Consider the following 15,781-nt stretch of genomic DNA (forward strand, 5'->3'; position numbering starts at 1 on the left):
TTTGGCCCACATTTGATGTTGCTCAGGTAACTCCTGACTTTGCACTTAGGAGTTACTCTTGGCGGGGCTTGGGGGACTGTATGAGATGCTGGTGATGGAACCTGGCTCATCCATGTGAAAGGCAAGTGTACCATCTGTACTGTCTCTGTGGCCCCATAGATTAGCTTCTAGAAAGTATATTAACTTTCAGTTGGTACTCGAGAGTGAATTAAAATAAAGACATTTTCTGTACAGATTCCTGAAAAGCTGAAATATATTTCTGATTTTAGTGATCAATGATTTGGGGGCAGTCATTGGCGGGGTTGGTCCACATCCTGCAGAGCTGGGGCTTGTTCTGTGCTCACTCTTGTCATGGAATGCTGGCAATTTCTGGGGCTGGCTCCAGAGTGCTGGAGATCAATCAGGGTCTGCTGTATGCAAGGCAAGCACTATAACCCCTGTACTACCCCTCTGGCCCTGATCTAGTGCTTGCAGACAAAATATTTGAAACATTATCTGTTCAAAATTATTTCATAGATCAGTGATTCTGTGAACCAGTAATGTTGGTTTGGAACAATGGGAGCTTGCTAGAAAATGAAATTTTGGGTCTCACCTCAGACCAACTGAATGTCTAGGGGTGAGAACTTAAAAATATGTTTAATTAGGCTTTTGGGTAAGTCTGCACACATTTTGTGAGTCACTTGAAACAAGATAGGGATGAAAAAATAATTTGCCAAGATGGTAGGACCATATCTTTGAGATTGATAAATGTTTCTCCCCACTTAAATTTTTGATAGTATTTGTAGAATAGATTAGAAAAATCGTGAAGTAACTGTAGGCAGCATCTTATCTGCTGCTTAAGTCATCTGTTGAAAAGTAGAATTCATTTTGTATGAGGTTCTTTATTTGAAAATTCTTTGGCTAAAAATTCAATTATTCTTTGTATTTGTATACTTATTTTGGTTTGCTTTTGGGCCACACCTGGACATGCTTGAGTTACTCCTGGCTTTACACTCAGGAATTACTCCTGACGGTGCTTGGGGGACCATATGGGATGTTGGGGGTTGACCCAGTTTGGCTGCATATAAGGCAAGTGCCCTACTTGCTCTACTATCGATCCAGCGCTACTACTTGTACGCTCTTTATGACCGTACATTTAGAGAAAATCAAACTAAGAAAATGGAACAAATGAAGACTTTTTGTTTAAATAATAGAAGAATTTTGAGCATTATGATTTAGTCTCATTAGAAGTACTTAAAATATTCTAACTCCATGTGTTGAAATAAAAGGAAAAAGAGGACCAGAAAATAACTGCAGTAGATAGACTTGCCTTGCACTTGTTTTCCTGGGTTCAATCACTGGCATTGCACACGGTCCCCTGAGTACATCCAGAGTGATCCCTGAGCACAGAGCTAGAAGTAAGCCTCACACAGCTGGATCTGGCCCCTAACCCAAATTTAAACAAAAAAAAGGAAAAAAGGATCCTAAACTTTCTCTCTGTTAATAGACTTTAGAGTTAGGTAAATTAAGTAGCATATTGGTTTCATTTATTTTTCTTCTGTAATTCAGTGTATTTGAATAGCCAGGATTCATTGCTATTTGCAGTGGGACACAAGGATCTTAAAAAGTAGAAAGCAAATACCCACCAAAAAAGTCAGTTTTCTTGGCATCCTCTTTAGGTAGAACAGGGCTCTCTCACTGCTGCTTTACATGTGTTGGAATTATTTGCATGGAATGGATATTTTAGCTAATATTTATCTTTCTGTTTTAGCTTTTGGTTCGTGCAGGTGCCAAATTAGATATTCAGGATAAGGATGGAGATACTCCTTTGCATGAAGCTCTGAGGCATCACACATTGTCTCAGTTGCGTCAGCTGCAAGATATGCAGGATGTGGGGAAGGTAGATGCCACCTGGGAGCCATCCAAAAATACAGTAAGTAAAGATAATCTATCATTCAGTAATTGTGGAATCATCTTTTAATGCAAGATCATATATTTACACCTGATATAATCGGCATTTGTTAAAATACTTATCAGAGAAACAAATTTAGTTTATGAAGTACTAGTTAAAACTAATACTGCTTCACTTAAAATTTTTTTTAATTGAATAACCGTGAGATACACAGTTACAAAGTTGTTCATAATTGTTTCTCTCATAGTGTCCCAATACCCCTCCCTTCACTAATGTACATTTCCCACTATTGCTTCAACCTTCTTTTTAACCAAAAATTGTTTCAGTCCTTTTTTGTCTTAGCCATTTCTATATGGTTAGTAGTATCAACTTGTGGTTTTAGTGTATATTTCTGTAATATCTGTTAATGTTAGGCATCTTTTAACTTGATTCTTTGCCATCACTATATATTTGAAGTATTTGTCAACCTATTCATTATCTTGTTGAGCTGTGTCTTTTTTTACTATTAGGTTCTGAAAGCTCTTTATATAATATGAATATAAATTATTTATCAGATATATCATGTGTTAATATTTTCTTCCAGTCCAATTTTTTTTCCATTTTTCAACCTTGGAAAAGCGGAAGTACTTAATTTTTATGAAGTCTAATTTAAAAATATGTTTTTATGCTTTTTGTTTTTTGGCTCTTGTTTGAGAAGTATTTGCCAAATCCAAGGTCACTAAGTGTACTTTTTTGAACTAAAAATGTATAAAATATTAGCTGTTAAATTAGATCATTTTGTTTGTCTTTGTGCCATGCCCAGTGGTGCTCGGGGCTGACTCTTAGCTCTGTGCTCAGGGATCACTTCTGGCGGTGCTTGGGGGACCATAGGGATGCCAGGATTGAACCTGGGTTGGCTGCATGCAAGGCAAGCCCCCTACGCTTACCCTTTGTGCTATTGCTCTCGCTCTGGTATTTCTGACTCATTTTGAATTGATTTTTAATTTGGGGGTGTGGGCAGGCTCTAAAGCAATACTAAGGGATCTGAAGGCCACATCTGTTGATAACTTTGCCAACAAGATCAGTTATTGACCTTATTTGACCAATTTGGATTCTTTGTTGTTGGTGGGAGGAGGATGGGAGTCGTCTCCTATTCTCAGGGGCTACTCCAGACTCATTGCTGGGTAGCTCCTGGTGCTGTTGGGCAGCCCTGTGGTACTGCTTGTTTGACTATCTCGGTCAGAGTTATGCAGTAGAGAGAGGAGAGAGAAAGGAGGGAGAGGGAGGGGGAGGGGGAGGGAGAGGGGAGAGGGGAGAGGGGAGAGAGGAGAGAGGAGAGAGAGAGAGATAGATATTAGTTTCTGGGGATCAGGGCCTCAGTCATACAAGGCAAGTATTCTACAGTGAGCTGTAGAATAGTTGCTTTGGATCCTCTTACTGCTTTGGATCCTTGGACATCCATGGTCTGTTATATCACTGAGGTGGCTATTTGATTGTAGCCATCTTTGGTTCACTTGTGCATCTGAAGAGTGTATCATCCTCATATCTTTCTTAGAGATAATCGTTGCAATATTTTTGTGGTTAGGGATGGGTAATGGAAATGGATATGAAGAACATCACCTTATAAACCTCTACTAAATCTGTATGAGTTACAAATTCTATCATGTGTATTTTAAAAGAATATATGGATGTGTATCACATTTTATTGAATTAATATTAGCTTCCTGAAAAGGAAACTAATGACTCTTTTCATTTGATTTCAGTTAATAATGGGACTTGGTACCCAGGGGGCAGAGAAGAAGAGTGCAGCATCTATTGCCTGCTTTTTGGCTGCCAATGGTGCTGACCTGAGCATTCGAAATAAGAAGGGTCAGTCACCACTTGATCTCTGTCCTGATCCAAGTCTCTGCAAAGCGTTGGCAAAGTGTCATAAAGAAAAAGTCAGGTTTGTATTATTTATTGTCACAAAACTTAATATCTCTATAGAAAAGAATTATGTGTTTTGTAATGGAGGACATGGTTATATTTGCATTTGACCCTTTCTTTTCCCTAAATATTTTCATATATTTTGTCTCTTCTTTTTTGCTTTATTCTCTGCATTATTAGATATAATGCTTTATGGGAGTGGAGAGATTGCATGAGGCCAACCTTAGTACGATCCCTGGTACTGTGTATGTTTTCCTGCTAGGAGTGACCCCTGAGCACCATGGGTTATTTGTACACTGCCCCCTAATCCCCCAGCATATGATGGTGTTCTTTGTTTTTTGGATCACACCTGGCAAGCCTCAGGGGCTACTCCTGGCTCTGAACTCAGTAGTTACTTCTGGCGGTGCTCGGGGCACCATATGGGATGCTGGGGATTGAACCCGGGTCAGCCTCGTGCAAGGTAACACTCTCCCTGCTGTAGTGTCGCTCTGACTTCAACCTATGATGTTTTATGTATAATTTCTAAGAAACTTTTTGTAAACCCGTCTGATCTTTGAGTATGACTTACCCTTTTTCAAAAGGAGTTTTCTGTAAGAGAAACCTTTACTAGTGAAATGCTCTGATTAATATTATATTTATTTAGAATTTTAATAGACTCTTCAAAAAGGTGGTGCGCAGAGTTTATCTCATACAAACTCTGTAATACTTCCAGCACTCTGCACAAATGCCAAATAGGTGCACAGTAACAATCAGTGCAGGATTGAGAAGAATGAACAGTTGAGTGACCCTGTTCCTTTTGTTGGTCTGTTTGAATCACCATGAGCTGCACAGAGTTGTTCCTGATTGGGTTCCAGTCATGCTGTTCCAGTACCCATCCCTTCATCGGTGTACATTTCACAGCACCCGTGCCCCTAGTTTTGCCCCAGTCTCCTGCCCCAGCCTGCCTCGTGGGAAGACACTTCTCTCTCTCTTTCCCCCTCTCCACTCCCATTTTAGACACTGTGGTTTGCAATACTGTTATGAAAATTTACCATGTAAGTTTAACTCCTTTTAACACTCAGTTCTTGAGTGGATCTGTTCCTAGTGGTCCTTTCTTTCAGTATGATTTTACTTTAAACAAAAAACTTTAAATACTGTGATATACAAAGTTGTTTCTAATGGTTTTTTTATTTTAAGGCATTCAATGAGCCAGTACCAATCCCACCACCAATGTGACCTTCCTTCCACCAATGTTATACTTGTCTTTTATAAACAGAAATGTATTTGATTTTAAAGTATGATATATCTAGATTTGTTCTGAGGCCTATTTTATAAATTTAGGAAGGAGTGTCTGGGCTGGGGTGATAGTATAGCTGGTAGGGCACTTGCTTGTGTGCTGCTGACCCTTGTTTGATCCCCAGTACCACATCTGGTCTCTTGAGTCCTACCAGGAGTGATCCCTGAGTACAGTGCCAGGAATAAGCTCTGAGCAAAAAAGAAAAACTTTTTTGTACCACATAGTGCTATACAGTTACTTTTGCTCTTTTTATACCTTTTATTGTTATTGAACATGTCAGAAGTTGATCCTTGATCTCTGTGATCTCTGTGCTTTTTTATTTCTCTTCCATTTTTTAAAATTAATTTATATATATTTTTTATGCTTTCTGGGTCATACTCGGCGATGCACAGTGGTTAATCCTGGCTTTGCACTGAGGAATTACTCCTGGTGGTGCTCAGGGGACCATATGGGATGCTGGGAATTGAACCCGGGTCGGCTGCGTGCAAGGCAAATGCCCTACCCGCTGTGCTATTGCTCCAGTCCCCTCTTCTATTTTTTTTTTTAATTTGTAGTTTATATATAGAGAGTGATAAATGACCTTTTAAAAAAAATGAAACAAAAGAGGTTTTATTAAAAGACTTTTAGAGAGACTTCAGGGGAGGGAGCGGGGAGAGAGGGGAGAGGTAAAGTGGGAAGGGGAGAGGGAGAAGAGAAAAAAAGGGAGGAGAGGGAAAGAAAAGAAAATAGGTTTGGATAAAAATTCTCAGATGGCCTCTTTGGAATTCACAGAGCTGCATTATAGGGAAGTTGATATAATGAGCAGAAGCAGCTCTCTCTCTCTCTTTTTTTTTTTTTTGCGGGGGGGGGGGGGGCGTGCCCGGGAGCCAGCAATCAATGTTCAGGAGGCCAGAGGCCACTCCTGATGATAGCTTGACCAAGTGAGTAGAATTCTCTGTGCCTGGGGCTGAGGATGCAGTGCAGCTGATGCCAGCAGTGCTCAGGGCTGCCCAGGCCACCCCTGCTGTTGCCCTTCAGGGCAGTCCCTGTGGTGCTGGGAACCAGACTGAGATCCTTGGACATGGGCGGCATGTGCCCTGCCCCCTGCCTGTGCGGTTGCCCACACAGACATTTAATTTGTGAGTTTGTAATATAAATGTCTGAGAGGCCTGATTAGAAATATTTTCTTTTGTTAGTGGTCAGGTGGGTTCTCGAAGTCCGTCTATGATTAGTAATGATACGGAAACCTTGGAAGAATGTATGGTGTGTTCGGATATGAAGAGGGATACTCTTTTTGGCCCATGTGGCCATATTGCTACCTGTTCTTTGTGTTCTCCACGAGTCAAGAAATGCCTGATCTGTAAAGAACAAGTTCAGTCCAGGACCAAGGTAATACATTTTTAATATGATACTTTATCATGTAAAGCTCTTTGAGATTATGATTAGTAATATAATAGAATTTCATGTGCTTGTTTAATTTTTAAGAAATGTTTGAGCCCCAGCTGTTGATGCTGGGGTCTGTTCCCAGTGAAGGAATCCTTCCTAGCAGTGCTGGGGGGTGGGACCATTGGTGTGCTGGGGACTGAACCCCTGCCTCTTGCAGGAGAAGCTTGTGTTCAGCCCATTAAACTAACTCTCTCGTCCAAATTTTAGTCTTTAAGGAGATTTAAGGGGGTTGGAGCGATAGCACAGCAGATATGGCATTTGCCCTGCACGCGGCCGACTCTGGTTTGCTCCCCGGCATCCCATATGGTTCCCTGAGCACTGCCAGGAGTATTTCCTGAGTGCAGATTGATAAGTAACCCCTGAGCATTACTAGGTGTGACTCAGAAAGCAAAAAAAAAACAAAAACAAACAAACAAAAAAAACACAACAATTTTAGTAGGGTTTAATAGTGCAGTGGGTAGGGTGCTTGCTTTACACAAGGCCAACCCGAGTTTGGTCCCTGGCACCACATATGGTCCCATCAACTGTGCTAGAAGTGATCCTTGAGCCCAGAGCCAGGAATAAACTCTCACCACCACTGGGTGTGTGGTTTATAATGCATTGTCGCACTGTCACTCTTTTGTTCATCGATTGCTAGAGTGGGCACCAGTAACGTCTCTATTGTGAGACTTGTTAGTTTTTGGCATATCGAATACGTCACATGTAGCATGCCAGGCTCTGCCGTGCAGGTGGGATAGTACAGTGGGTAGGGTGTTTGCCTTACATGCGGCCGACCTGGGTTTGATTCGTCCATCTGTTTCGGAGAGCCTTGCACGCTACTGAGAGTATCTCACCCGCTCGGCAGAGCCTGGTTCCTAATGCACAAAACAAAAACAAAAAATTTAAGTAAAGGGATATATGAGTTATAGTTTATGCAATTATGGGTTTGCTTTGTTATGTTTAGTACAGTAGTTAAAGTAATCTTGGGTCAGGAATATGTGCGTGGGAAAATACCACCTTCAGTTTAGACCCCCTATGCTCCTCTTTCCCCAAGCCCCTATTGGGTGTTAGACACGGCTGAGAGTGCCTCTCATTTCCCCCCAGTGAATTAATGAGTAAAATCAGTCTTTCTAAGTCCTGTTACCTAAAAGTAACTGAGCTTTCAGTGTTGTCTGACTCTTTTTTGAGAAGTATTATTCTTTGCCACATGTTTTATTTAATTGGCACATTTTTTCATTTGATTTTTATATTATTTGAATTCTTTTTTCATTTTTTTTCTTGATGTTTCCCAAGTGTTTTTTTCCTCCCTGTTTGTTTTGTTTTTGTTCTATGGGCAGTACTAGGCAGTGCTCAGGGCCTACTCGGATTCTGCATTTTAGAATAACTTCAGGGGTTTGGTTTGAGGGCAACACATGGCACTGCTCAGAGAATCATTCATGGCTCAGGAGACCATATGTGGTGTCAGCGATTGGACCAGGATCAGTTGCATATAAGGAAAGCACCTTAAACCCTGTAGTATATCTCTCCAGCTCAAGACTGGATAGTTTTATGATTCAAATGAATATAGTGTTGTTAAAGCTTGGCTTAAGAAGAATTATCAGGAAGGAAAACTATAAGAAACTTTAAGGAGGAAAATTAAAAGAAAAATTACTTTTGGATAGGGTATCCCTTTGGGTATAATAGATAAACTAGAGTGTCCCTGTAAGTATAATAAGTGTAACAGCTTATTTGTCAAGATGTGGGGGATAAACCCAGCTTTTATCATATGCTAGACATTGTGTTTCCGTTTGTGAGGTGGGGACACCTAGCAGTGCTCTGGGCTTTCTCTTGGCTCTGCACTCGGGATTACTCCGTAGTGCTCTGGGAGACCGTGTGGGGTCCCGGGGGTGGACCCTGCGTCAGCCACGTGTAAGGCAAGCGTCCTACCGTTGTACTATCGATCCAGCCTTGTATGCACTTTGTATATGCATCTTATCTAGAGCAAACCTGTTAAATAGGTAAACATGGATCATTTGAATTGACTTTATGATTTGCTTTAATTACCTGCTTAAAAAGTAAGATTCTGGGAAATAATCTGAAGGAATAAAAATTTACTATTTTCTTCTTTATATAGTCTGTGTATTCTGTTGTGTTTAAAACATTTAGTTAGATTAAGGCCCCTTGCAGCATACCTTTATGACTTGTTCTGTAGTCAGGTGAAAAATGTATATGATTTATGCTAAAAATATGACTGAGGTTAAAAGATATCTTCCACATATGATTTAGGAATTTTAAAAGAGATGTGAACTTAGCTTAGAGGTCTCAAGTTGTCAAAAGCAGAGTCTCTGCTATGAAATATGCCTTATGGGTCATCTGTTCCAACTGGCATTTATAATTGGAAAAAACTGAAGCTCAAAGAAGTATAGACACTTGGGTCTTTAATGTCTTGATCCTTAAGTCCCTCTTCTTTCGACTATATTATGATACATAGACACAGTTTAAAACTGTCTCGGGGCTGGAGGAATAAATAGCACAGCGGGTAGGGCATTTGCCTTGCACGTGGCTGACCTGGGTTCGATTCCCAGCATCCCATATGGTCCCCTGAGCACCGCCAGGAGTAATTCCTCAGTGTAGAGCCAGGAGTACCTCTGTGCATTGCCGGGTGTGAGACAAAAAGAAAAAAAACTGTCTCCAGGAAAGCCTTGCAGGAATGGGTAGGTAAAGAAGGAATATGCTGTATTTCTTTTTAGGCTACTTGAGAATTCTAAGAATTAGTAAGTTTTCAACTTGTTTTTAATTTTTTCTGTGAAGGCTAACCTTGGGGCACTCAGGGTCATGAGGTACTTTGTGCAGGGGTGGGGTGGGCGAAGCAGGTGGTGTAAGGTACCTCATACCTGCATGACATGCTTTATTTTATCATTTGAACTACATTCTGGCCTCTCTCTTTGTGTTTTAAATTTTGGAATTTTGGGGATTGGGAAGTTGTTCAGTGATAGAATACTTGCTTAACATTTATAAGGCCTCTGGCTCTTATCCTTGCCATTGCTTCCCACGCCTTCAGCTAAATAAATTGTGTTTTCAGACTTATCGGACAGAATATCTAATATAACCACCAGATCTGTCATTAGTTTCTGATCCTTTGAAAATAAAGAAACAGTGACCCCAAGTGGTTAAAAGATAGTGAACATCTTCACTGACTATAAGAGAAACTAACATTTGGAGAGAGAAACAATAAGCTTGGTCTTTTAGCAGTTAAATAAAATTTTTTTAAAATATGAGTTATTATTTACCATTTTTATCAAATTAGCAAAAAATTAAAACATCTCAGCTAGGGACAGGGCCAGAGTACAGTAGCTAAGACATGCAAGTAGTTGACTCTGGTTGGTTCCTGAGCTCCCCATAAGTCCCCTGATACTGCTGAGTGTGACCCAAACCTATTGCCTCCTCCCCACCCCCCAAAAAATATAGCTGGCTAGGGCCAGGGAGAGGGTTAGAAGTCTCATGTGCATCTAAATGACCCTAACTTTACCCCAAATACCCCATGTGTAGCCACGTTGCCATGCCCTAGCACTCCTCAGCCAAATATTACCAGAAGTGGCTCTCACTGCTTAGAAGAGGCCCTCTCATTCCCCCCATTTTTCTAAGTGCTAGCCTGGACTCTTGCTGTGGTTCAGAGTGGTGGAGCCTGGGCTTAATCCCATGTCGTGCTTGAGCCTACTCCCCAAGGGCAGCCTGGAGTAGCCTGTTGGCGGTGCTGCTTGGAGTACTGAGCCTCTGAAACAAGGAGCAGAACAAGACAGACAGTGCTAGCCAGATTTATGTTGAATGGTACTTTTTTGTTTGTTTTGGCTTCTTGGGTCACACCCAGTGATACTCAGGGTTTACTCAGGTTTAATAATTCTGCACTCAGAAACTATTCCTGGCAGTGCTCAGAGATGTGGGATATGGGATGCCAGGGATCGAACCCAGGTTGGCTGAGTCCAAGACAAATGCTCTGCCTGCAGTACTATCACTCCAGCCCCTGAATGATACGGTTTTAACACTACTAGCGAGAGTAATGCTTTCATATGTTTGAGAGACAATCCTGACTTTATATACAAAGATTTATAATAAACATGCTTTGATTTTAGCAATTCTGCACCTATGAGATTAATAACCTAAAAATAAAAATTAAAAGTTAAGCTTACAAAGATTTTTTTTTAGTAATAGGTGAATTGATAAGAATGGATTAACCAATTATTAGATTATTTTGCTAAATTACTTTCAACTTCTTATGGACAACTCGTAGAATTGTGTTAGAAATAATTTTAGAAGTACCTCATTGTGTAGAAAAGATACTTAGATATTGGGCATTGATTTTAAGTACACATAATATCTAACTTACTTTTTAATCACCTATGAAGGATTGTTTTCTGAGATTAGAAAATTTAAGTGTGGTTTAGCATTGTTAGATAATTAGAAAATAAGCTGTGGGTTAACACTGTTAGATAATTTGTTAATTAGAATGTAAGATCCTTTTCAGTTATGTCTTCCTACTTTCTGCTCTTACCACAACTATTTTAAAACCTATATACACAGCAAGGTAAAAGTTGATAATGTCCTTAGAAAAAGAGTACCTACAGTTGTAGGTGAAGCTCCATTTGAGTGGTGAGCATCTTTTTTTGAATAGAAATTTTAATTGGCAACAAAATATAAGTAAATGTAAAGATCTGACAAAGGGAGAAGAATAGGTGAAAGATAGACCAAAAGCTAATGCCAGTAGGAAGGGATGGAAGCCAAATGTATGGTTAAGAAATAAGAGACATGGGCCTGGAGTGGTAGGAGCGATAAGACAGCAGGTAAGGTGTTTTGCCTTGCATGCGGCTGACCCAGGTTCATTCCCTGGCATCCCATATGGTCCCCTGAGCACTGCGAGGCATAATTCCTGTGTGCAAAACCAGGAGTAACCCCTGAGCATCTCTTGGTGTGACCCAAAAGGCTAGTGGGGAGAGGGGATGGAGGGAGGGGGCAAGAGAGATAAAGAGAGAGAGGAAGGGAGGGAGGGAGGGGGAGGAGCTAGGACACATTAAAAGTTAGGTAAAGTAGAAATGAAGAAGAGATAAAATTGAGGGGAATTATGAATAGGTTGTGGAAGAGTTGTGGTTCAAGTTAAAGTTTCTGAAATGTGATTAAACGAGAAAACCTCTCCCTTTTTTAGCGGTGTGGCTAATCTTACTGGATTCTTAATAATATTAGAGATCTATCTTATATATTCTTTATATTTTTGTTCTCGAGTGATTTTAGGAAAAAACAAAACACAGAAATTTGAAATCCAGTCCAGTTTCTCTGATCTCAGAGGAAATGGATTATTTCCATATCATTCTTTAGGGCAGATAGGTAGACTAACATGAAATAGAATGTTGAGCTGTTGCAGCATATAGAAGCATGAAAACATTAAGAGACTAGAGGTCAGAGAAATGTGTGTTAAACTTTTGTGTACCTGGGGTGTTTTCCTTGTAGAGGAAATATGCTTAGAAGCCCAAGGTACTGTTAGAGATACTAAGGTTATCTGTAGATGTTGACACTTGCGCTGAAACTTTTTTTTAGATTGAAGAATGTGTGGTATGCTCTGACAAGAAAGCAGCTGTTCTTTTTCAACCTTGTGGACACATGTGTGCTTGTGAGAGTAAGTATCCAATACAAAGTTTCTTTAATCTTACTATCTGTGAGGATAACTTAAAAGTTTAAGAGGTATTTTTTTTTAAACATACTCTCCTAAAAGCCTTTGCTTTTTATATTCCTGTTCTTTCAAAGTTTATGCACTGTTTAATAATAATAGTATCCTTTCCCCTTTGGATTTCTATGATTTTCAGTGAATGAGTTTACACAGATGCAACTATTTTATATCTTAAATGGGCCTATGGCAAAACAAGGTACAGTCTGTTATTTCCTAATGTAAGACTGTTATGTTAGTGTTGATTTTCATGAGTGAAGTAATATGCAAACTATGATAGTTTAATTTCAGTGGCATAGGTTATTTTAAGTTTTGTTTTGCTTTTCTCTTCTATTAGGTATTTCTTCAGTTAAAGAATGGATCAGGTTTTCAACTGTAATGTTCTGCCTCTACTGTTTCTGTTTATTATAGACTGATATAATGGTTACTGTTAATTATCAGAGGAGGGTTTGAGAATTTTCTTAAGAAAAAGAGCTTAGGTTTTCATAGATAAGTGGTTAGCAAGCTTTTTCTGTAAAGGGTCAAATAATATTTCTTGACTTTGGACTTCTTGGTATTATAGTAACTGCTCAACTCTGTATGTGTTAAGTGCAAAAATAGTCATAGACAGTGTGCAAATGAGTGGACCTGGACTGTTTCCCATTAAAACTTTATGCAAAACTGGCGCCTACTTGGATTTGGCCTGCAGGCTGTAGTTTGCTGACCCCTGTCATAGACCAGAGAGATGGAACTTAAAGCTGTTTTTAATTAATAGTTGATAACACAAGATTCTTGAGCCTTATTTTACCCGGGACTTTCTCAAAGTTTTTACATTTCCTTGCTTTAAAATTTAACAAGCAATTGCTAATATACATTCAGTTATTTATTCCACATCCAGTGATGCTAAAAGATTACTCCTGTTCTGCACTCCTGGAGTTATTCCAGGAATTATTCCTGGCAGTACTCAGGGGGTTGGGGTGCCGGGGATTGAACCCAGGTTAGCTAGGTGCAAGGCAAGCTCCCTGCTGCTATACTGTCATTGCAGTAAGTTCTTAATCCTGTACTAGACACATCTCGTTTTAAATCTATGTTTTTTCACTCATTTGTATTACCCCTGCTAGAAGAGATGAAACTTAGGTTGAAAATATTCTGCTCTTAAGAATCATGTATTAGGGGCCGGAGCGATAGCACAGTGGGTAGGGTGTTTGCCTTGCACGCGGCCGACCTGGGTTCGATCCCCGGCATCCCATATGGTCCCCCAAGCACCGCCAGGAGTAATTCCTGAGTGCAAAGCCAGGAGTAACCCCTGAGCATCGCTGGGTGTGACCCAAAAAGCAAAAAAAAAAGAATCATGTATTAAAGAAGTTAGCTCGGTACCCATCAGTGCTAAACTGTATTAGAGACTTGAATACTGTAAAGCCTATTCAACAGATCAAAGGAAGGAGAGATGACAGTAAATTCTCACTTAAGGACTTTGATAGGTTTTGGGAAACTACTTCTTTATGCAACATGATGTTGCAACAAGGTCCTCATGTCATTTTGTTCAGTGTTGACTGGGATTGATTTTTTTCTCTTTCATGTGACAGTGAAACAACATTGAAGGAATTTTTGTCTATTCTTTTTCAGGGAATTTAGAAGGTTCTATAGAAATAATGTAGCAATTTAACAGTTATATGGCTTTGAGATAATATGTGGTTATATACGATGCATTTTTTTAAAATTTATTTATTTATTTATTTTATTGAATCACCATGTGAAAAGTTACAAAGTTCTCAGGCTTATGTCTCAGTTATACAATGTTCAAACACCCGTCCCTTCACCAGTGCCCATATTTCACCACCAAAAACCCCAGTATGCCTACCACCCCCACCCCCTACCCCCGCCTGGGTAACTGATGAATTTCACTCTTCTCTTTACCTTGATTACATTCCATATTTCAATACAAAACTCACTATTGTTGTTGGAGTTTCAACACAGACTCACTATTTTTGTTGGAATTTATCCCCCAAGAATACAGCCCTATTGACAAGGAAATATTTGATATTGAGTTTTCCACTGATGAGAATGAAGAGATAAAAAGTCGCGCGGCCGCGATTTGAGGCAATCAGTCACTTTAAGTTTAAGGAAAAAAACTGCCCTTGTGTCAATAGCAGATTTCAAATAGATTTCTACTAGCATTAACTTCTGACTAGTGCATCTCCTATAGCCTAGTATAAGATCCATATCTGGGGGCTGGAGCGATAGCACAGCGGGTAGGGCGTTTGCCTTGCATGCGGCCAACCCGGGTTGAATTCCCAGCATCCCATATGGTCCCCCCATATGAGTACCGCCCAGGGTGATTCCTGAGTTCAGAGCCAGGAGTAACCAACCCCTGAGCATCCCCAGGTGTGACCCCAAAAAAAGAAAATTCATATCTGTTTTTGTAGACCTTGATAATAGATCGACCTTGTTCTCTATTATATGGCATAGAGGCCAAGAAAGTTTGAAAAACATTATTAAGGCACCATGACTTTCAAAGTTATTCATGGTTGGGTTTTAGACATAACTATGCTACAACACCATTCCCATTGCTATTGTTTTCCCCCCACCAGGGTCTCCAGCTTCCCTTCCCCACTCCACCCTCAGCCTGCCACCTTTACAGGCACATTTTAAAATTTGGTTGTTGAAATTTAATTTTATAAATGGTAAAGGGAAACAAAGATTGAGGTTTTCTTTGTTTTAGTAATTAGCGAGTTTAGATACAAGGTTTTCAAATCCTGCAAGTCACGGGGCAGGGAGAGATTCACCATAAGTTGGGCATCATGATCAAGTTGCTTGCCTTTCATGCGACTGACCTCATATGTGACTGACCTCGCATATGGTCCCCTGAGTACCACCAGTAGTGATCCCTGAGTGCACAGCCAGAAGTAAGCATGGAGTACCACTGGGTATGGTCCAACCACTATCCCCTTCAAAAAAGAAACAACAAAAAACCCACCCCTGCAACTTATAATTGGAGATTTGCTCTTGGAATGGGAGAACATTCTGCTGATATATAGTTTTTTCATAGTTCATTACAGTAAATTTTTTATGTTCCTCACTGTTCCATTAAAAAGTAGCCACTAAGGAATTTTCTTGTTAGATTACAATATTTGGTAAGAGACAGAAGAGATTGTTACTTAACATTAGGAATTTTAGGGGATTAAACAATAGAAAATATTTTAAGAAAATGATTTTTTAAGAAATTTATAACAGCTATCTTGTGATTATAGAATTAGTTTTAAAAAATTTTTAAGTTATAGCTCCCTTCTTTATTTTAAGCCTTAAGATTTTCAAATACTTATTTTGGGGGCTGGAGCGATAGCACAATGGGTAGGGCGTTTGCCTTGCATGCGGCTGACCCGGGTTCGATTCCCAGCATCCCATATGGTCCCCTGAGTACTGCTCGGGGTAATTCCTGAGTGCAGAGCCAGGTGTAACCCCTGAGCATCACCAGGTGTGACCCCCAAAAAAGAAAAAAAATGAAATACTTATTTTGTTACCTTTTTTAGCTGTGCTGGGACTCCAAAGGTAAATACTCAGATGCATATGGACAGTTAATTCACGGCGAAGAGGCTAGGTGCATGAAGTGAAATAAGAAGAGGCTCTTTAACAA

General features: G+C 39.9%; 1 protein-coding gene across 1 annotated transcript in view; it reads left to right on the plus strand.

Moving 5' to 3' along the window:
* MIB1 (MIB E3 ubiquitin protein ligase 1) overlaps positions 1 to 15,781 on the plus strand; it is a 110,265-nt gene that overhangs the window by 82,954 nt on the left and 11,530 nt on the right. Inside the window, exons 15-18 of the mRNA XM_012932164.2 lie at positions 1,751 to 1,912; positions 3,634 to 3,815; positions 6,248 to 6,440; positions 12,042 to 12,120. Of these exons, the coding sequence (XP_012787618.2) occupies positions 1,751 to 1,912; positions 3,634 to 3,815; positions 6,248 to 6,440; positions 12,042 to 12,120 (616 nt within the window). The remainder of the gene's footprint in view (positions 1 to 1,750; positions 1,913 to 3,633; positions 3,816 to 6,247; positions 6,441 to 12,041; positions 12,121 to 15,781) is intronic.

This window comes from Sorex araneus, chromosome 2, assembly GCF_027595985.1.
Source record: "Sorex araneus isolate mSorAra2 chromosome 2, mSorAra2.pri, whole genome shotgun sequence".
Taxonomy (NCBI): Eukaryota; Metazoa; Chordata; class Mammalia; order Eulipotyphla; family Soricidae; genus Sorex; species Sorex araneus.